At 42.6% G+C, this 23,737-nt stretch overlaps 1 protein-coding gene across 1 annotated transcript; it reads right to left on the bottom strand.

Annotated features, from left to right (window-relative positions):
* Positions 1 to 18,871: 18,871 nt before the first annotated feature.
* Positions 18,872 to 23,417, bottom strand: F2RL1 (F2R like trypsin receptor 1). Its single transcript, XM_061475775.1, has 2 exons — positions 23,348 to 23,417; positions 18,872 to 20,376 (listed from the first exon to the last, which is right to left on the bottom strand). The coding sequence occupies exons 1-2, from the start codon at positions 23,415 to 23,417 to the stop codon at positions 19,271 to 19,273; spliced, it is 1,176 nt and encodes a 391-aa protein (XP_061331759.1). The 3' UTR covers positions 18,872 to 19,270.
* Between the last annotated feature and the right edge of the window lie 320 nt (positions 23,418 to 23,737).

Here is a 23,737-nt window from a genome sequence, read left to right as displayed (position 1 = left end):
AAAGAATCTTGGCACCTCACTCAAACTCAACAATAAACTTAAAAGTAACCTGTTCCCTGATTCACCCAATCTGGTTTTAGTGGTGTTTTAGCGTTCCCTTTATGTTACCTGCTTGCCCCTTGAGGACTGCTCCAGCTGTTCTCTTCTCAGTATTTCAGTATTAAAGTGTGCCTTGTAGAATCAATGGCTGAAGGGTAATGAAAAGCAGAAGAGTAGGTTTCTCAGCTGGCATGGCACAAATGCTCTATAGGTCCGAACTCTGCCATCTTTACTCAAGGAGTAATAGATGCTTACGGAATGTCAGCCATCTGATCTTACCAGAGGCTGCTGAGAGAGGCAGAGGTTGTTCCTTGCTCTGTAAACGTGAGAAAGACTCAACCAGCTATGACTGCTTCCTTTAACTCTGGTTGGTGTAGGGAAGAGATGAACCCAGCTGGGAAACTCGCTGGGACTGTTTCTTCCATCCCACATGGGGCAGCCAAACTACAGGCAGAAAATCTTATCACTGGTCTCATCTCCCTCAAAAAAGCTGAGCAGAGTTCTGCTCTGTGTGAAAGCAGTGAGCCCTTGACATAGGTCAGCAGCTTTTTTCTTCCACAGCTGGGAAGGAGAAGCTTTGGCTTCTTTACCGGAATTTTTCCTTCGTCTCTTCTTAAGACAAGATAACACGGGCTTCCTTTAGAGCCAGAGCAACCTAAAAAGTACCAGTCTAAACCATAGTAAAATACTGCTCAGCTTAAGTGGGAGGATCTCATACTTAGGGCATCTGGTTTTCAACATTTGCCAGAATGCATATGGGGAGTATTTTCTCACAAATCATTATTGCACTGGGAAAGGCAAGTCAGCCTCCCACCCACATCCTGTCATTATTTATTTTTCCCAAACTCACACTGTTTTTGGGATGCACGTGTTTTGAGTCAATGTTGCACTCCCAGAGTGGCAAATGGTGTGATGGGAAGCAACAGAGAACACTGCAAAGCTCAGAAGGACCAATACACTAAAAAGCTTACATTAGATTAAAGCCTAGATTAGTCTAAAGATTTTATTAATATAGACTAAGTGTTTAAGAGCTTTATGTTCAAAATACATTTGAACCAGTGTTTTTGTTGAGTTAAAATAGGCATGTTTACATTTTTAGGATTATTATCATTTTCCTTTATGTTTTGTTTCCATATATGGGTGGTTGATTGGTTCATCCATTTACATAAGGCACACTTCCCTTCCCCACAGGTTCTTTAAGACCATTTTAACCCCTGTGATTCCACAGGCAGCAGAAGAACAAAGGGCTGTTAAAGCTCCTGTCACCTAAATTCTGTGGTTTACTCTGTAGGCATCTTTTTTAATGGGTTACACTTCCAGGGCTGCCCAACTGAAGGGCATTCTGATCTCGTTCTCTGCTGAGCCCTGTTTTGGACAAGATTGTACACTTCTTTTCCACATATATAAATAACTTTTTTTATTGAAATGTCCAGATCATTGAACTCTGCTTGTTCCCAGAGAGGTCATTTCTCTTGTGATACTTGTTTAGGACAGAAATTGGAGCACTGTCTGTACTTGAGGTACTGACTTACTGCTCCCTTCTCCTCCCAGAACATCAGCCACCATTTCCTCCCCTGTGAGAAACCACCCATTACTACAATATGAAGGCAAAATCAAGTTGTATAGGAATGTACTGCTACCTGATAAATAGCCTAGATTGCCTTCATTAACCCTAAACTGGAGTTATGAAGTGACACTCTGGCTCGAAAATTCTTTCTTCCTCATAAGCCTCTGAAGCAGATATATGTATTCAGCTGTGTTTCAGCCATTTATTACTTTAATGTAGTCTATTTATGCCAAGGCTGGATACCAAAATAGTGTAAAATACCCCAGTGTAGACAAAGCTGGAGCCAACTCTGCCTCAGGTACTATTAGAGGTCCTGTTTCAGAGCAGCTCTCCCATCTGTAAGTGGTGCCAGCTGGCTTTGATAGCTCGTGTTTCAGCTAGGATTTGGCAATGCCTCATCTTCTGAACAAAGCCAAACCAGCAATTCCCTTTGTGTTAAATCCACTGACCAATATGCCAAACCCAGCCTTTGGAGACATGCTGGTTCTGAACTGACTCATGTTTCTTCTTAATTCGAACTCCTATCAATGTTCAGCAGCCTGTATCCTAATTCACTTCAACATCCAGTTATGCTTCATAACTACTGGGACCTGTGCCACAGGATGTTGGCCAGGTCACCTACCAGGTTGTAGCAGTAGGAAAACCTTAGACAGGTTTTCCCTGGTCCTGGGTTGGCTGCTGAGTGTCTCCTGACTCAGTTCCTCCTTCCTGGTCTCCAACCACACAGCAGCTATTACTCTGGGGATGAGTTTCCCAGGGCTGGTGTGACTAATTGATGGCAAAGAGTGCCTTGAGCAGCAAAAGCCCCTGGCCCATACAGCTACATGCTTGTACTTGCTCTTGACCATGACGTGATGCATCAACCCTCCAGATGCAGAGTTCACTGCATCTTTTTCATTCTTTCTGCTCTGTGTGTGAGCCGTGAGCTCAAGTGGGTCTGTCTTGAGATAACTGGCAAATAAACCCACCTTCCTTATCACCACTGCCAAAATAAATACAAAACATGCAATGGAAAAAAAGCGATCCATACCAACTTGATGCAATATTCCAGGGCACTGTTCATGTTAAATCAATATAGAAAAATTAGGCAAACAATGTTTGTACGTATATACAACTGAGGAAAACTTTTGGTCTGGGTCTGCCCCTTAGCGTCCTGCTGAAGAACTGCTGGTTTCAGATCTCACGCTGGCAACGATTACCAAAGCTGCAGGGCCCAAGGGAGACAGACTCCCGCCTGACTGCTCCAGAGCACACAAAGATGTTTCACCTCTGCATTACTACAGCAAGCTCTGCATAACGTTTTGAGTTATCAACAACGAGCCAAACTAGACATAGAGTCATTAAAAACGACATAGAAAAGAAATACCTGTTATTCACGGCTTATTAGCTAGAGCTATAAACTCTGCAGAGAATTTAAGTGCATAACATAGGTCAGTGTTAAAACAATGGGATTTAGGCATATGCTTTGCTGAATTCAGGCTGTATATTCCCATTAATGGCCCTTAAAAATGCACCCAAAACTTACCACCTGCTGTGGGAAAAAGGAAGTTTTTAAGGCAAATGCCACTGTTTGGCGGGTAAATGGAAGAAAAGACCAGAGTAATGTGATCTCCAGAGCTGTTACAGGAGCAATCTGCAAATAGCCATGAATTCTTGTCCAAATGCAATGGAATCAAGAAGCCTGAAGAGGGCATTATGTACCAGTAGATCGGCAGGGTATAGAAAGCACGCTTAAAGAAGGTCAGATCGTAGCAGAAAACCTAAATAACTATTTTATATGTGTTTTCACTATGGTAGGGCTTGGGGAGGCTCCCACATGACAGAAATCGGGACATGCTGAAGGATCTGTCTCAGACTGAATTGTAGATAGAAGATATTGTAGAGCAGAACCTCAAAACAAGCCGTAACAAGGCAGAACTGGATGGTATCCACCTCAGAGCTCTGGAGGAATTTGAGGTAGACGAACGATGGCAGCCACTGGCTGAAATGTGCTTCAGGACCATGGCACATAAACCTGGTGGGTACAATGCCAAGTGGATGGGTGTCAGGCGGTATCCAGAGAGCTGCTGAACATTAAGTCTGCTGTCCAGATTGGGTAAAGAGGTAGAGATCAACCTGAAAACCAAAAGGGTAGGAACATGAATAGACACAGTACACTGCGGAAATGTAAATAACAGTCATAATACATATCTACTGGCATTCCTTGAAGAAATTCATGATGGGTGACCTGCCTGCTTACTGTCCACCTTGTTCCCAGAAAGCATTCCTCACTCTTAAACTAGGCTGCCATGGGATATAGGGAAAAGACTCAAGTAGTAAGTGGCGAACTGAAAGATAGGAAATTAAGAATAAATCATTTTTTTACAAGTGAACTGACAGCATCAATGGTGTCCCACAGGAATCTGTCCCAAGGACAGTGCTATTCAACACATTCATCAGTGACCTGGGAAAGGGAACAAATAATGAAGGGATAAAGCTTTTTTGTTGATATAAAGCTATATAAAGAGAGCAAATTAAAGTCCAGCTGTAAAGAATGCAGAAGGACCTCATGGAACTATAGCGTCAGATCAATTCAGCTTTGATAATCACAAAATGGGGGAAATAAGGTTTTCGTGCACAGCTATGAGCTTTGAGTTGACTGTTAGGCTTCATGAATGAGATCCTGGGACTAGCGCAAGTGAAAATGTTGGCCTAGTAAGAACCTGAAAACAAACAGGATTAGGAAAGAAACAGAAAACAGAAAACCAGAAGCATTTCTATGCCTCTACATAAGTCTAAGGGAAGCCCACTTCTTCAATATCATGGTGATGCTCTAACTTTATTTTACAAACAGTACAGCAGGATTAGAAGAGATAAGGAAAAGAGCAGCAAAGAAACAGCTTCTGTGCTATAGACAGCTAAATATACAAGGCATTTCAGTCTGCAGAAAGACATAACTGGGGATGTGAAAGAAGTCCACACATTTGAGAGTTGCATGGAGAAGGTAAGAATGAATTATTCATGGTCTTTTACAATACAAAATTAGGAAGGAAAACCCCCACCCTCGTTCAAAACAAGCAGAAGAATGTTTTTGAGCTGCTAAACTGCTTGCTGTGAAAAAATTCCTGGGAAATACTTACAGTGAGCTGCTAAATACAAAAGCTTGTGTCATTAAGACAGCTCCAAAACACAAAACATCGGAGACTGGGTTAGTATTCTGGGGAAGTGCCAGTCTTGCTCCATTTTACTCCTCTTTCCTACATACCTGCATCAGCCACTACTCCTAGTAGGTTACTATGCAAGAACTACCTTTTGTCTGATGTGAAAAGCCCATTACACTCTTATATTATCTGAAAAATAAAAAAATCTCCCCAAAATAATGTGGGACCAGCACTAGTTCTGACAAACAGTGTCTGCTTTCCTAGAGAACTGTATGGCTCCAATGGCTGTCCCCGTAATACTGGAATAGGGAGAAAATTCCTTAAAAAGTCCTAGGTAGACAAAATATTAACTTCCAGGACAAGGTTACAGGAAAGCAAATCTCTGATAGCCTTGCAGTCCTCCCTGGATGATCTAATGGATGTTACAGCTGCTGTTGCTTCAGGGAACCTGCTTTAAAATAGTTAATTTTTGCTGGTACTAGGAATGGAACTGGACCAACACGACAAGAGCACTGATGCGGGAGCTAGGCTGAGTGTTAAAAGCTGATGTAAATTAAGAGCTAAAGTCAGAGAGGTTGTTAAGGTACAATTGATTTAATTGTCTTTAAAAGACAGGAAATTAGGTGGTTGTTCCAAGTCTAATGAACACCATAAATGGCCAAGAGATGTTGCACACTTTTGCAAACCAAGAACAGCTGAGATGGTGGGAAGAACAGAAAAAGCCAACACACATAATTTCTTCTTCTTGCCCCAGAGTTTACTCAGAATCTGGGGCTGCATGTTTTCTCTCTGTATGGAGGAGAAATTGAGAGCACACTGTGCTGTGCAGATACACTCAAGTGTGTCAGCAAGACAGACCACCCTGCCATAGTGCCTCCATCCCTCACCTTTGCAGGGCAGTAGCAGGATCTCCTGGCTCTACCAGCCCTGGCAGGTTCCACCTGCCAACGGTGGGGTTCCTTCATGTCAAACAACATGATGGACACATGGGTTTCATGTTGGTCTCCTGGCTAACACCTCAGCTATAAGACGCTCTCCTGCCTTATAGCACAGTCCTGTATCACCTGGCACGTCAGATGCTGAGAGGGCAGGTGTAAGCCTGGCATGGTGACAGAGAACACACTGAACTTGTGTGGCCCTGGTCACAGCTCAAACAATGGCAAAACCTATTCTCCAGCCTTCAGCCATGCCACTATGGAGTGTTGTTTTGTTCTGATCCTTCTATTTCAGTCCTCCCAAGCATAGCACTCATTGTCATGGTTTAAGCTGAACCCAGGAAACTCATAGAGCCTTTCAAGCCCTGCACCTGCAGGAAGACACTCCCTCAGCTCCAGCAGAGCTCATTGGGTCTCACTCTGAGGTTTTCTTAGCAGGTTGTGCATTGTTTCCCTTGATCTTGCTACGGGAAGACTGTTTTTTTTTTCTGTGGCTGATCAGTTAGCTCACTTTCAAGTCTGCTACATGAGATGCACAGAAGTAGTCTGAATGGAACCGGTTTCAAGAAACACCTCTAATGGTTAAAAACAAAGACATGAGATAGATGTTGGAAGAGAAAAACACAGTGACTGGAGAACTATTACTCAACCAATACACATCACAGTTAAAGTATGTTATCAAGATTTGGCAATAAACTGGAATAAAATCACTTAAGTGAGTTAAAATGAGTGAGTAAAAGTTTTGACAGAGAGAAATCCCGCAAAGCAATTATCTACTTTGCCTATGTGTCACTAAAAATAGCCATGTCTGCTGTGGAACACAGCAACTGTACACAAATCCACATAGAAATTTACTGCTCTGTTGCCTCATAAAGGGATGAGTAATGTTTTATTACTCTTACCCCGTTTTCCAAACACCCCTATAACAAAGCCTTGAAAGAGACTGTTGTTACATTCACAGAGTTCCCTTCTCGTCTCTTCCCTGCTGTGCTGAATCTTTGATCAGTGGGTCTTCTAATTATTTCAAAAAGCCACATAACACTGTTTAAATCTTTCCTCAGCTACAGAATGTTGCATAGGTTGCATTCAAACTCTCTTGATTCTGGTGAGCTTTCAACATTTATTATCCCTAAGAGTTTAATAACATTTATAATGTACCTTCTGAAAGGTATATATCTCTGTGAAGACAAATTCCTTCCTAATCAGAACTATATGAATTCCTGTTTTTTGCTTTTCAGATATTTGACCAAGGACCTTGAGCTATGAAAAGAAGAATGTCAGTGACTGATATCATGTGCAACATTTTTTAATTTAGGCTTTTATTTCCTCTGCAGGTTTTTCCTGCATTTTTTGCAGAGATTTTAGAGTGAAATCAGATTTTACCTTTACAGATTTTACCTTTATCTCTTGACTTTCTGTAAAAGGCTAGTCCAAACTAACTCTTTTGTCATTATTTAAAGATTGTCAGCATAAGAACATAAGGAGGATGTGGACCTGTTGGAGAGAGCCTAGAGGAGGCCACAAAGGTTATCAGAGAGCTGGAGCACCTCTGCTGTGAAGACAGGCTGAGAGAGTTGGGTTTGTTCAGCCTGGAGAAGAGAAGGCTCCAGGGAGACCTTAGAGCAGCTTCCAGGCCTACAAGAAATCTGGAGGGGGCTTTATACAAGGGCATGTAGGGACAGGACAAGGGGGAATGGCTTTAAACTGAAAGAGGAGAGATTTAGAGCAGACATTAGGAAAAAACTTTTCACTATGAGGATGGTGAGGCACTAGCATAGGTTGCCCAGAGAAGCTGTGGCTGCCCCACCCCTGGCAGTGTTCAAGGCCAGCCTGGATGGGGCTTTGAGCAACCTGGTCTACTGGGAGGTATCGTATCCCTGCCCATGGCAAGGAGTTGGAATTGGATGATCTTGAAGGTCCCTTCCAACCCACAGTCTCTGATTCTATGATTCAATACGCTGACACAAACGCTGAGACTGGTATTAAATGAGATTTCAGATATACTCTTGATTATAAAAAGCACTATCTCTGAACTAAAAAGTGTGATGATGGTATCGCTATCCTTCTTTGCTCTCTTTCTCTAGAGTTTCTTGGGGTAAATGGCAGATACAAAAGGCTGACAGATTCTCAAGAGCAAGTACATGCTACCATTTTGTTTCTATTGTGCGGAGCTGGATGTTTCAATATGTTAATTTGGTACAAAAGTGTAAGTAACCTTGTTTTCAGATAGAAAGAAGCAATCTCAAACACCTGAGCCTGTTAAGACTCCTTGGAGTCATACTGTATCAGAATTATGGCAGAAACCAGTATCGTATCAATAGTGATTGATGCCTTAATTGTACAGCCCTCTAATTATGGTACCCTTAATAATTATATAGACATATTTGTGTCTATAATGAAACAAATATAACAGGCATGGATGTCTTTTATTGTACGGATTATCTGAGTAAAATTATGTCACTCACAGAGCAAATGAACAATTACTTTTCAACAACCAAAATGACAGATGCTGCTGACCCATGGAAAGCTCCTAAATTATGATATTACAAAGTATCTAGATTATTATTTTTTTTTTGTCAGGGGACTGAATCCAGGCATTCCCCATTCTTCATTCCTCGGTTCACTGTCTAGAGAAGTTTGCAACAAAATAAAAGGCAGATGCTCTCACCATCTCCTCTAATGATACTGCCTCACTGACAGGACAGGACAGCAATTCCAGCTGTTTTCCTGGCTCATTCGAAAACTGAATAACAGCCTCAGTCCTGTCTTTGACACCAAAGAGAAGTGCACTTACAGCATCTTGCAAGAGTATTACAATTCCTCACTGGGGAAGATGAAAGGCTGGTACAAATGAGACTCTGCCTTTGCTCAAACGGTGGAGAAGATGCATTCCTTACTTAAGAAATGTATTTATGTCTTACTTTTCAACCCATGGGTTGAGATAAGAATAGTTTGATAACTAAAATAAAGTACAATACTACTACTAAAATAATAATAAGGGAAGTAACAAGGGGAGAGACTATAAAACTAAAAGGGGAATGGAAAAACAAACAATAAATGCAAGTGATGCACAATACAATTGCATCCACTGCTGATGGATATCCAGACTGACCAATACCCAGCCTGACCTGAGCAGCAATTGGTCCCTTCCAGATGACTCCCCCCATTTTCTATACTGTGCATGACATGCTGTGGTACAGAATACCCTTTTGGCTAGTTTGGGTCAGGTCTCTGCTCCCTCCCAGCTTCTTGTGCCCCTCCTTACTAGCAGAGCATGAGACTGAAAAGTCGTTGATCAGGATAAGTGCTACTGAGCAACAACTAAAACATTGGTGTGCTACCAGCATTGTTCTCAGGTTAAAGCTGAAACACAGCACTGCACCAGCTAATAGGAAGAAAATTAATTCACTCTATCCCAGCTGAAACCAGGACAGTCCACTCTTGTCAGGCAGCCTCAATCACCACCCTCACCAGCACAAAATTATTTGTAGCTACAATGACCATGGGAAACACGCATTAAGTTGCAGCCAGACATTTGCAGGTGGAGCAACATTTCCATGATGGCAAACTTCATGTGGGCTCAGATGCTGTAAAAATAATGAAAAATAAAAATAAAAATCAGTTATTGCTGCCAACAAACTCCTGCATGGCATTCTATTTCAGAAACCTGGGGATTACAGGAGGTAAGTGGCAACATCTTTTCTGTTCAGATAAGATTGTGCTTGGAAGATCTAGTTTTTACAGTAGTTTAGATCCAAGAAAAAATTAGGGAGACTGGAAGATACCATGACAATATCCTGCTTCGAAAGATACTCTCCAGGAGCCCCGTATCTCTCCTTAGCAATATGCTTCTTTAATCCCAAGTTTAGCAGGGATATTTAGAATCATCTGTTAAGTCCTTCTCTTTTTCTTACATCAGATAAATACATTTATTTTGAAATGTGGAATTACAAAACTATTTGCACACCACTGTCTTGGATTAAGCTTTTCACAGTTGTGTATTTGTTAAAGAAAATATGCAATAGCAGCTAAAAACAGAAGAGGGAGCCTTTAATCACAGTATCAGCTCTTTTTGCAGTTTTCAGAAAATGAAACAAAACATGATTCTATGCAAAATTCTTTCCCCACCTGAGCAACAGAGTCCTCAGTGAGCTTCTGAATGCCACCCGTCTCCCTGGGCTTGGGCAGACAGCTTGGGTGGTATGTGACATGTACCTCTGCCCTTTCACTGAGAAACCATGCCACTGCAACACACCCTGTGGCCTATGTCCAATGAGATGACATCACTTCCCTGTACTGCAAAGTATCCTGAAGCCTGGAGGTTAGAATGGAAAAGTGAGGATGTGATTTCATGGTGGATATGCCATGTAAACAACCAAGGGCCAATGAGATGCTTGCATTTCTGACTACTGCAGTGGCTTTGGCTTCTCATGTAAGTGGTGAAATGGATGCTCTGGGAAGAAGGAGGGAGGTTGCTAGGTTAGACATGCTGAACTACCCTCTATAGATGTCTTCCTGCCCACATAGAATGGTTAGATACCAGAGCAGAGATGTGTGGCTTGACTCCCCTCCCAGGTGCAAACTAATTGTGAGGAGCTCGCTCTCCTTTTAAGAGGGAATTTGAAGAATTACTCAGCAGAAAGGCATCATGAGTTCATGCTAAGGTAAACTGTGCATTAGCTGTTAAAGGAGATATGCCACATGCACAATGGAGTGACCCCACTATGTGCACAAGCTCCCAGAATGGTCCTCAGGCCACAGTGTCCTGTGGAGCCCATTTTCTTCCTGTTCATGTCTGACAGGTCTGGTTCAGTGTCTTTGGGTGCCTGAAACCAGCAGTGACTCTAGGGTCGCTATTGGTACCAAACGTTGCTTAAACTACCCATGGAAGACAAAAGAGTCTTGGAACAACAGGGCTGCTGACATCTCTCTTACCTAAAGCACTGTTATCTTGATTTGATGGCAGAGGAAGCTGTGACCTTAGCAGCCAAGTCAGGCACTGCCATTTCCCCTCTTCTGGCAGAGGTATCTCCAGTCCATGATGTCCTATGTCCTAGAGACAGGACCTTCCCTATCTGCCTGCCCACATGCTCCTGTAACACAGTAAGCAAAGTGAAGGTAGCCTTGAAAGGACCCTCTTTTCCCTGTCTCTCCTGCCATGTCACATTCCCCAGCCCTTCCTCAGCTCCTGCTGTGGAATTCAATTCTGCAGAGCTCACCCTGGGCTGAGTTTTGCCGATGTTGGAGCCAGCCCTACACCCTTTAGCAGCAAACCCAAACAAAGCTATCTGCACCTTCAGAGACAAACAGCTCCCTGACCAACAGTTTACCAACCATCGCTTTTAGAGAGCTCCTTTCTCATCTTCGTCACTGGCCCTGCTAACCAAATACTCATGCTGGCAGACTCTGGGAGTTGAGTGAGGCTCCTTGGTTTCAGCTACTTACCCTGGGTATGTCAGCAACTCAGACATTTACTGAGGATTGTCTTAACCAGATGCTACTGTAGTATTCAGGACTCCACCAATTTAACCATACACAGTGACATGGGGAGCTTGAAGACAAGCAGCCTAACAAACAACACAGTCCTCGTAAATTACAACAGAGCAGTTCCATAATCTTCTTACAGCATTGCATTTTACCATCAAATCACTCTTCACAGTGCTAGCACCCTCCACCCCAGCTCACATATAGCATCACCACAATACAGCTATCCCCAGTGTTTCCAGTTGTACTCCTGAAGTTAATGGAGAGACATTAGTTATTTTGACCAAAAGCAGGCAACTTCAGATGAATGAGATACAGCACCACTTATCTCCAACACATACTACAGTAATGCTATGGGCTTGCCCTCAGTATTTCTACACCAAGAACCATGTCTCAGTTCATCTGCTCACAGAAAGCAAGATGGGTTTGCCTGACTGGGATTTGAAGATTAAATGCCAAGGGGTCATGATGGGTCAAACTGGAAGTATGTCCTGAGTCACTGCCAGCTAAATCCAGCAAGAACCAGAGCATGATGTTCCCTCCATAACCCATGCTGCAGTTTTGACTCAGCAAGTATTTCCTTCATTTTCCCCCAGCTTTTGTAAATACATGATGCAGGAGACTCTCCAGGATTTGCAGGAAACTCCTGATATCCAGTGTGCATTATTTTCCTAATTTCTGTTCTACAAGTTAATTATTTCCTTCATTTCCTCTTATTCAGTGGGGCAGCCTCTCCAAATAAGCCCAATGTCCTTTGTTTTCCCCTGTTAAATTACTCCATTTTCCCAAGTGATCAGAAATGCAGATATCAGCCTTGTGCAAAAGGACTGTACCTCTCTGCAGCCCATAGTCCACAGCATTATGTGACACTGCAGTTCCATCACAGACATTCAGCCAGGGGAAGCACAGACCTAGCTGCTAAACCACAGTGCCAGAGTACATACATACCATCTTGAATTCAGACTCAATGAGGAGAAACCATGAATGCTGATGGTGTTCCCCACTGCATCACACCTATGCATTTCTTCCTCCCAGCAGCTGAAAGCTGGCAAGTACTATAAGGGGGGAGGGGTGTGGAGAAAGAATCAAACAAACTGCGCTATAGTTTTAATCTGAGATATGCTGAACACTCAATTCCCAGCAGCTTGCTTCTTGAAGGTGAGGCATGAAGACAAAGTACAGTCACCAAACCAAATGTTGCTTTTAACTGCAACAGAGACATCCATTCCTGAACCAGCTCACGCTCATTATCAGTCAGAGCACCTGTCACTTGATGCATGCAAGATTTGGCAATTAAAATCCTGCCAACCTTAAGTACTATACATTGATTTTTAGAACTGCCATAAAATACAGACATCATCCTCTTGTCCACTGTTTCCACAGAACTGTCTGCATTAGCTGACATGCCATGGGGGCTGCAATACCTGGAAGTGACCGGCTGACAGAGCTGAAAATTATTATTGGGGCATTTCTCTTAACTCCCCAATGTAGACTAATCAAATGCAGGCTTTTCTTTTCCTCCCCACTTGTCTTGCTTCATTACACAAGTGCTCATTAATTCTTATTACTGCTTATTATTAACACCTTCAAAGCAAACAAAGGAACAAGGTTTAGTCCATGTGATGACTGTGCTACCAGCAGACTGCATTGGTAAATCACTCCAGACACAGACCTAACTTTAGCAACAGGACTGTGCTTCACAACCAGTGTAATAATCTTAAGGAGACCAGATGGTGCAAGTTTTACCTGCAAAGTTGCAGTCTCTGGGTTACAGCTACATTGGGGCTCTTGCTGACAAGACTCTGGTGATCTTAAATTGCACCAGTTCTGTTTCATGTGCGCTCTGTATTGTAGCAAAAGCACAACACCCAGGTAAGCATTAAGCTGACAGAGGTAGCACGTAGCATTCAACAGCTGGCAGCATTATGTGACAGGGAAGCATGGTACCCAGAGAGATGGGAGTGGATACATTTTAATTATCTTTGGATTTGGGAATGCAGCCTCTATATTGAAGGGTACACACCGAGGCTTGGCTCTGACGCAATTTAGTCAGAGATAATTCTAGGTAGACCTTGGTGCCCTTGAGCTGGCTCTGTTCTGGTGTTCGCACCACATGAGCAACCCCACGTGGTTTATGAACTCCAGTGCATGAACCTACCTACCTCCATATACAGACAGACAGATAATGCCTTTCCCCCTTCCCTGCATCACCAAAATGCTGGCTGGGCCACCAGGGAAGCGGGTTGCAGACACACTTCAATGACTGTAAATCCCAAGTCATACAAGCTAGCACTGTAGCAGTGAGCCCTGATGGATCCAAGGGAGTTGTCACCATGTCTCTGCACAGCATTCAATGTGTCCCTCACAATCAGTAGCCCTTTTTCCATTGTCTGAAGCATCTCCATGTCCTTTGGCCTAGATGACAGAGAGCTGACTATGTAGTCAGCCTGTTGTACTGGTCCTGCTAGCAAAGAGTGCCTGGAGAAGGGTCAGCAGTAAGCCTACGGAAGATCATTGCTCCTAAGAAAAGTTGTAGGCAAAACACACTTTCCTGTCTGTTTTTGAATCAAAATAACCATGACTACCATGATCATGATGAATTTAACATTGGTGTTGTACATTAACCATGTTCAAAGTGCCCATGACAGATGTAACACACCTGTAACAAAACTTGAGTCCCAAAGGGCTGTTAAGATAGGTAGGAATTATGCTGCTTGCTTCCCATGACAGCTACATGTCAAGACGTGTGCTACATGTCTTCAGTCATCACACCACAGATAGACAAATTAGATGATTAACTTGGTGGGCCAAGATGGTATGTTACCTCTTGCTAAAATTATACTTGAATATGGGGAGCAAATAATGTAATCAATAATTAAAAGAAGGTTCTGAGGTGTCTAGAGAAGTAGTCTCCTGTGAGCCCAATATTTGTACTGAGCAATTATTGACGAGTAAGAAGGGACATCACTAAGGAACTTCTAGACCTTTATGGGAAACACCACCACAGCTTTTGTGAAGTCTGGGATTAACAGCCTTGTGGAGTTCTTGGGAGAGGCAAGATGCATACGGAAATAAGGGTGACCCAGTGGATCCAGTCTACCTAGATTTCCAAAAGGCTTTTGGCAAAATTCCGGATGTAGGGCTTTTAAAGAAAATTACATAGCCATGGAGTAAGCGAGAAGGTCCTCCCATGGAAGAGTAAGTTTAGATTACAAAAAAAGAAACAGAGGGTAGCAGAAAAATGGTCATTTTCACAATGCCAGACCTGTACCGTTCTGTATAGTCATAAATGGTTTGAAAAGGGTTGAGTAGTAAGGAACAAACTTTGTTGATAAAACAAAATTTGTCAAGAAAGGATTTAAGCAGGCTGCAAGAAATTGCAGAAGAACCTTGTAAGACTGAATGAGCAATCAACTGGTGGATGAATTGAGCACAAATAACTCAAAGCAAGTTGCATGAGGGAAACACATCCTAGCTTGACATACAGAACTATAGCAAGCTTACAGAACAGGCTTGCAAAACTGTAACCACTTGGGAGGCAGATGCAGTTACAGGCATGAAAACGTCAACTCATTGCTTGGGAGAGGGAAAAAAAAAAAATAAATAAAAAACCCCAAAACAATGTTAGGGGCTATTGGGAAAGTGGCTGGACAAGACAGGGACTTGTTCACATGCTTTTCTCCTTTAAGAACCAGGGGCCACCAAATGAGGATAGTGGATCACATTCAAAGCAAATAAAATGAGGTTGATTTTCACAGTCAGACAAGTGTTACTGATTTAACCAGACAAATCAGACTTAAGGAAGTTCTCATGCTGAAAATAGCTGGACGTTGGAAAGAGTACTGTCGGGGATATGATACATGCCTGCACTGACTTTACACCCCCCTGGGTACCTACCTGTAACATCTATTGCTGTTACACATGCTCGTAGCAGCAACTTTCCTCAGAGATGCCAATGAGCCTCCAGCCTTCATTTTTCTCCTTTTTTTCTGACTTTCAGAGCACATTTCAGCAGTTACATAGCACAGCACTCACAGGGTGCAAAGCATCAAACATCCATGGCTGTATCTTCTGCGCATCTGACAGCTTGCTGTCTTGATGACCTTCAAAGGCACAGGTGAGAGGCAGACTAACCTAGCTAAGGCGGATGTATCCCTCAGTCTGAGCTAGCAGAGCCATTCCTACAATCATGGGTGGAGACTTGCTTTCTGCTGCTTATGAGATTAGTCACAAGCTTTCCAGTTCCTATGCTTCAACATGCCTTGTAGTTGCATATTGCAAGCTGGTGTTGGTGGTGAAAGATGTAGTCTGACTCTCTCCCTTGTGCTGGGCCAAGAGTTCATCCAGCAATCCAGTCAAACACAAAACTCAAAAGTAAACTTTCCTCCCTCCTCCTGGTTAAACTCAGGACTGATCCAATACACCCCAAGGTTGCACATGCCTGTGACAGTATGAGGAAATGGTGTCACTGAGCACTCAGGTTAGGGGAAAGACTAGTCTACATCTCTTAGCTGCAGCACATGCTTTGAGCTGTTTGTGAAACCATGACATTGTGCACATATATTACACTGATTTCCAATTCCCAAGTGCTTTCCTGGATATGGCACCGATTATTTTTGTAGCATCCAAACATTAAGTGAGCCACAGTTGGGGAGAGTTTTCTGTATCTCTTGCTGTTCGAATTGCAAAGTTGACACTGTTCAGGAATATATTTGTTGTTTGCTGAAGCTGACAACCTTTATACCAATCAATCCTGCCTGATGGCACAGTCCCAGAAAAGGTTAAGCAGCCAGCTTCATCCTCCTGGGCTACATGTTCTTGCCCAATCACTACCTGGATGCAAAGGCACATAATTGTCAATTCAAGGAATTAATTCAAATTGATTGCATTACCAGCCTGGTCTACCTACTCTGTCAATTGGAGCAAACTAATCCATACTAAATTCAGGATGAGCATTAGCAATGCAGCTACAAATGGAGAAAATTTCCCACAATTTATCCTTATTTCAAGAACAAATGAAAGAACAAAGCAAAGCAATTCTTTATAAAGATTCTTCATCTTTGTCTGTAGGTTAGCTTTCATTGCACTAAGGTTGCAGCAAAGACACATTTGCAGCATTGTTTGTCTAGAAAATAAGGATCACACAAGCAATTGGATGCTTGATTAAACTTTTGAGTACCAGTTCTCTAACACCAGTTAGATGCAGAGGAAGATGCACCTCCCTGTTCCCCGTAAAGACACTAACCCAGATTGTATCACTAAAACAGCAAAGGAAATGCAAAAAGGACATTAGTAGTCTCTATTATAAAAAGATATTTTAACCTCCCAATGAGCAGGGTTTGAGGAAGTAAGCTTCACTTAGATGATTGTGGGCTCCTTGAACAGCGTTCTCCAAAGTTTGTCACACATAGTGCAAGCTCCTTTTAAAATAAATCATTCTATTAATTAAAACTTTTACTCAAGAAAGCTTTCAACAGCCCTGCAGTAATATCTAACTCTTACGCATGTCATTGGCAGACTTCCGCTGTTGCTGCAGGTAAAAGATGAAAGATTCTTCCTTGCAACCTACTTTGTCAGTCACAGATGAAGAAGGCTAGAAGAGTGAAGCAGTAAAGAGGACCACCTCCCGTGGAATGGTGTAACTGAGGGTCCCCAACTCCAATCCCACCAATGATAGGAAAGGAAGAACAAAAAGCAAGAGTATGGATACAAGCTGTATGTACTTGTATCTCAGAACTGGTGTACTTCTGATTTACTTAATCGGAAGTGGTGTACTTCTGATTAAATAGGAACAAAAATTAAATCTTGTCCCTCAAAAGACTGGCTATATTAAGAATATCACTTTTCAATAATTTGTCATGCATGAATCATGAGCAATATCTTTGTGGTATTATACAGACACACAGAGACAATTCATCATCTTTACAACACACAACCTGTAACCCTTGGACTCCTCACAGAACACACATAGTGCTGTAATCACGTGAACTGGATGCTCTTGCTTCGTGGTATTCCCTTCTGCATGTATGGCAGGAAGCACAAGAGGCTGTCTGGTAAGATAAAGGACATTTTCATATTGTATTTATCACACAGGCTGATGGAAGAGTTGACAGCAGTTTGTGAAGATGGTGCAACCCTCTTCTTCCCAAATCCTTCCAGTGAACTATGACCTCTTGCATACAATTTTCCAGTGAGGATGCTGCATTACAGATTCAGTTCAGTAATAAATAAGCAATTATTTCCTTTTGTCAGGAAATGGGAAGAGCAAACTGTTTATGCCAGAGAAACATTTGTGTTCCACATTACCTAAGGAACTGTAAACTCTGCTCCTCAATGAAGTATCTGTTAGTGTAAGTTGCTATTTTAGCTTGGACCTCTGAAATACCACCACAGAACATCCCACTTTCATGATGAGGACCTACTAAGAGTTAGCATACAAGACTGCAGCTGATAAAAGATGAGCTAGAGCTTAATCCTCAAGATGAGAGATCAAACACATTAAACAAGACTCTTAATTATGTGTGGGGTTAAAAAGTCCTGTTGTAGCAGAAGAATGTGGAAACCAAAGAATGAGACAATGGATGGAACAGATTAGCACAAATAATAATTTATTATATAAATAATGGACTTCAAGCTGTACAAGATTCTCTAATTCCTGCTACAGTTCATCCATCCCCTTCCTTACACTCCATATAACAAGTGGTGAATATTTTCTATCTGTATGCCAGCTGTCTCAGAGTACTTTCTGGACTGAGAGCTTTTCCGTTATGTTAACAGGAACTCAGCCTATGTCTCAGATACATCACTTGGATGCAAGTTCAACATACAAAGTGATGAAACATTTGACTACAAATTTGGAAAAAAAAAAAAAAAGAAAAACAAAAACAAACAAAAAAAACAAAGACAACAAAGAAACATTTAAATCCTGCCACCAAATATAAACCCATCAGCTTCTCAGATTAAAAGTAAATGTGATTCTATATTCCTGAGTGGTCACAAGTGGTAGGTGAGGGAAGAGGACTTCAGGTATTTCAGAAACCCACTGCGGTTAAATTTGCTATCTATCTTGTTAATGATCCCCCACAGTTCTGAAACATTTGATTTTAGTTATCTGCCTATAAAACAGGGAATAGGGAATAGTTTCACCCTAATGAAATATGTTATTAAGTAATTTTTACCTAACCCATTCAGGTATTACACCTATAGTTGTCAGACTTCTGATTTGCTGTTATAATATATTTGTGACCTGAAGCCAGGCAAGTTGTACTCAGCATTTTGAAAAACATGTAAAAGTAGAAAAGAAAGCACCCAACTCAAATGGGTTATATCTACATACATTAAAAAAAATCTTACTATGTATCTTAAAAAATACAAGGCACATTGTGTAAAAATCAAATAGCTATTCATCAAAACGTTGTTAAAAAGCCTCATTTAAGATCATATACCAGCAAGCATTAAGTAACAGTGGATAATTTCAACTAAAATTTTATCTCAGTGCTATCTGATAACAAGTTCAGCTTGTCATCTTGATAGGATAATCTTACAGACTTCTGCCATGTTACTATTTACAGCAAGGTAACTTGGAAAATAATATAGAATTATATTATACTAAAGATAACAAGCAGTCTACACCAAGATGGTGAAACGGATTCTTTTCCTTCTCTCCTCAGTTTCAAATTAAGCAGGTACACAGAGCAAGTCCTACATATACAATCTGTTTAGCTGTTTACTACATTACAGTTAAAGCCAAACAAAACAGATTTATCTGTTAATTAAATATACTGACAACACTACATAACATTCCAGCGACATTTTGCTTCTTAACAACTTTGATACTGAACAAAAAATGTCTTCAACGACAACTCACTTTCAGGTCAGCAGCATTTTTGCAAAGCATCTGAAATGTCATTACGATTTTTTTCCCCAGTCTCATAGGACTTTATCTGCTTACTGTTTCTACACAGGGTAAGCAGCTGTCAGTTCTCAAATCCAGGCTTCCATGCAATTAAACAGCAGAGATGTTTCTTTAGACTCTTGTAGAAAATAACTCTCTTGTCACATCCTTTCAGCAGCAGTAATAAAAGTTCATTTTTCAAGGATTAAACTCAGTAGGTTGATTTAGTGGTCCCATTTGAGTTTGAAGAATAAGAATTTGATTTCTTAGGGTATCTTCCTGATGAGAGAGACACCTGCATCCTCCGTGTAGTTCTCACACTTCGGCAGAGAAGAGCATTTTTAAGGTTGTCTCTGAAGTCTTTTGAAATATAGTAATAGATGAATGGATCAATACAACTGTTCAAAGTAGAAAGACACAGCGCAGTTATGTATGACACATACAGATAGCTCTGGTTGTAGGTTTTGAGGAGCAAATAGTGCACAACAAGCAGCACATTGCTAGGTGTAAAACAGATGAGATACATTGACAGGACAGCAATGACGAGTTTGATTGCTCTTTTTCTTTTCTTCCCAGTGCTTACATCTGAGATGGAAGCATTCAGAGTCTTAATCATTAGTATGTAAGCAACAGCAGTGAGGACAGCTGGGATTAAGAAAAGTCCAATTGCAAGGGAGAGAAAATAACTGAACATATCATGAGCCAAAACATTTTCAGGCAACACATCATGGCAGGTAGTAATGTTAAGATTTGAAATATATCTTGTCTGATTAACAAGATACAATGGGATGGTGCCCAACAAAATCAGTATCCAGATAGCAAGGGAGATGCCCAAGGCAATTTCAGATTTCTTTCTTGACTGCACTATGGGGTTCACTACAACCCAATACCGTTGCACACTGAGACATGTCATAAAGAGGATGGAGCAGTACATATTTCCGTAGAAAAATCCAACAAGTACTTTGCAAAGACTTTCACCGAAGAGCCAATTATTGCCGTTTACATGGTAAGCAATTTTCAGTGGGAACCAGACAACAAATAGAAGGTCTGCCAATGCCAAGTTAACCATATAAATCACAGCAGGATGTTTCTTCATTGTTCGGAAAAAAAAGACCCAGAGGGCCATGGCATTGCTTGGCAAACCAATGATAAAGACAATGATATAGACAACGGGAAGAAAAACTGTAGTCAGCTTTCCTGTGAGGGCTTTTGCTGCAAATTCATCCACTTCATATATCTCTGAAGAGCCATTATTTGTATTTGGAACTTGCCGGCTAGCAAAACTTCTTCCTTTAGAACTGTTGGTTCTACTACTCTCTAAAATAACAATTAAAAAAAAAAAAAAAAGAAGTTGCTGTTATCCAAGTACAGACTTTTTATCCTTTACAAAAAATAATCTAGACATCATGACTGACTCTGAAGAATTAAAAAGGGTCTCATCAACAAAAAATTAAGAATGGTTTTCAAACACATAACAATTTTTCTTCCCTTTACTACCCAAAAGACAACTATATCCCTATTAAAGGATTCTATTAGCAACCAAAATGCTCTTCCAAATCACTAATGACATTAAAAATACTCAAAATAGCTGAGAGGTACTCCTAGCATCAAAACAGTTACAACAGAAATTGGTTTCAGGGCACCATTATCCATTCACATGGTAGTGCCAGATTACCCAATTGCTGGGTATTGCTGTATAACTGCAGTAGAGGTTTCCTTAGTTTAGATAAGCTGAAAAATCAGGAAACTCCTGAAAATCAGGAATGCAGTAAAAGAAGAGTATGCTGCCCTCAGACAAGTAGAACTGAAACTCAGAATGTAATGCCAAAAGCTGCACACAAATCATCTCTAGGGACAGAAAGATGTGTTACACCACATTTGAACTTAAAATTGAGCAAACTTTGTGCATGATGATGCAATCTGTGATCTCCCTCCAATTCATGGGCAAGATGGTCAGACAATCTCTGCAGCTTCTACTCAAAGTGTTAGGTGGTAGAGCTGACAGCTGTGGTTGCTCCACACAACCAACTTCCGACAGCCATTTTTGCTCTGCCTCTTTGGACACCACAGAAACTTGCGAACTGTATGGGGAAGCCAGCCATTCCTGACTGCTCTTTCTGACAGACTTCAGCTGGCCCAGTTCTGAATCCCTCCAGACCCAACACAGTCCTCCACACTAAAAAGCTAAACTGTGAAAGTAGACACTGTCCATGAACTTGTATGTTCCATCAAGTCAGACATCCACCAAGCTAAACTGTATGGAAATTGCCTGTCTGTGGGAGAATTATTTTTAACCTTATCAATACTTGTGGATTATTTTAGCCACAAAAAAATTCCAACCGGAGCATAACGGAGAGTCTTCTTGAGTAAGCAGGTTTTGTACAACAAGCCATGAACAGTGTCAAAGGATGGTCCCTTTGTTATTCTGTTCACCAAAAAGCCCTGAAGTATTAGTGTATACCTAAGAGCTGTAATAAAAATTGATTGACGGATATGTGAACCACAGACAGCTCTTAGTATTGCAAGAGTGGCAGAATAAAGGCCTGGTTTATTCCATTTTTGATCCATAGTCAAGCTAAATGGGTGATTTCAGAGATGTCTTGCTTTCATAGTAACTTTAAGTAGTTTGAGCCTCAAAAGTTCTGACTGCACATACTGGGCAACTTTTGTAAGTTCGATCAGGGCCCATATAGGGAGACAATTCAGTGTCCTGTTTGTATTTAACATTCCCTCACCAAGCAGCCAATACTTTGTTAAGGTACGTGCATTCTCTACATCCTTTTCTTACTTTTTCTGCACTTGCAGTTTTCCATAACAATTGAGACTCTTCCAAGCCGAGTTTCACTATGCCCGACTCACAGAGAATGCAATTGACTTGCTAATCTGCCCACGGGAAATGCTTCCTTGGCATCGCAAGGAAAAAAAGTACTCTCCTCCCACAACAGACTGTTTCAACACCTTTGCCATTTGTCCAGAAGTTATAACCCACTGCATACCAAAACGAAGGATTATGCTTACCCTGCAGACACAAAAGTGAGAGCAGCACAGAGCATCCAAATTAACAAGCTTAGGTCATGGTAGTAATACCCACATAGGGTAAAGGCTAAGATTACCGTGGTTCTTGGACCTGCAGCCTGGATTCACCACAACCCCGTAATGGCACTAGCCTGTTTGAAAACAGCCACAAGAAGCCTCGGGCTTACAGGGTATCTCCCTTGGTTCGGATGGGATCATTCTGCTAGCTCATTTTGCCTCCCTGCTCCATAAGATAAATCACCCAATTAAAACTCTTAGGTGTAGTACCTCCCTCCCCTGCCCGCCCAGGTCACACAGCCAGGCTATGAAGAGGCTTCAATTTCAGAAACTCAGTTCTGAACAACTAAGTTTGCAGTTACCTAGGATCTATTGGTTGTTCTCAACAGGACCTGCCATAAAGCTTGGCTTCAATATTTACACAACCTTTACGCATATACATTTATTATGTAAATAAGCACAGGATGAAAAAATACAGGAAGACACAGTGAAAAGGAGTCCGTAAGTACAGCAATGGGGTGGGTTTTTTTTTTACTTTTTTCCCTTCCCAAACAGCATTTATGTTCAGTTATGTTCAGTTATGCTCAGCAATATAAACTAACATAGATAACAGTAGAGATTTTTAAAAAGCTTAACTTTTCAGAGTTGGGGGGAAAAAGAAAAAAAAGAGAACACGGTCTTAAAGGTTTTTTTGTGTTTAGAGGCAGCTTTCAGGCAAGTTGCTAGCCGAGAACCAGGTGAGATACAGCACCAATGCGGGTGAAGCCAGGCCACCCGTGCCAGGTCACCTGCGCTCCAGCAGCCCTTCCCACCCGCTCTGTGCGCCCAAGTCCGCGGGCGGCGGGAAGCGTACCCCGGCTGCATTTGGCCGTCGACCTGCTTCCCCTGCCCAGCGAGAAGTCCGAGGCGCCCTCCACGCGGGTCCCAGCAGCTCCGCAGCCACCGGCCCCTGTTTCGCAGACCTCTTCGGCTCCAGGACAACCCCGCCCGGCTCGCTCCAGCCTCCCCACGATTCAGAAACATGCCCTCCGGCGCGGCCCAGACCCGCGCCTCGCCCACCGAGAGCCCAGCTGTGCCCCGCGCACCGCTCCCGCCTGCCCCGCCACCGCCGGAGCCCGACCGGCAGCCGAGGGGCACCGAGCAATCAACCCGGCACCCACGGAGCCCTGTCAGAGCTCGGCCATCCCCGCCGACCCCAGCCAGCCAACGAGTTTTGGCACCCGTCAGCGGCAGCTCGCACTCGTTCTCCTCTCACCTGAGGGAGTGGCGGCTGCCAGCGCACCGAGCAACAGACCAACCAAACATAACCCGCAGCAGCCAGCCATCCTCCGTACTTCGGCCACTGCAGCCTTCCCAGCACGCCGGACTAGTTTCACCTGATACCTAAGTTAGGAGGGGGTGGAGGGCGCGGTATCGCCGGTTCCAGCCTGACGACGGGCGGGCCCGAGCCAGGCCACATCCCACATCCCCAAAGACTGTGGGGCTGCCCCTAAAATGGCGGGATGAGTCGCGCCCGCGGGACCGCTGCTCGCCGCAAAATGGCGGGGGCAACCCTTTACCCCTTCTCCGTGAGGGGGCGGCTGGTGTCGCGGCTTGCCTTACGGCCTACGCCCTGCTCCGTAGCTGAGCAGGTGCCGCGGCTCCC

Source organism: Pezoporus flaviventris, unplaced genomic scaffold (genome assembly GCF_033815535.1).
Source record: "Pezoporus flaviventris isolate CSIRO_AGI_PZ_B2104156 unplaced genomic scaffold, CSIRO_AGI_Pfla_v1 ptg000090l, whole genome shotgun sequence".
NCBI lineage: Eukaryota > Metazoa > Chordata > Aves > Psittaciformes > Psittacidae > Pezoporus > Pezoporus flaviventris.
The sequence above is the reverse complement of the archived record's forward strand: the minus strand, read 5'-3'. Positions and strand labels throughout refer to the sequence as shown.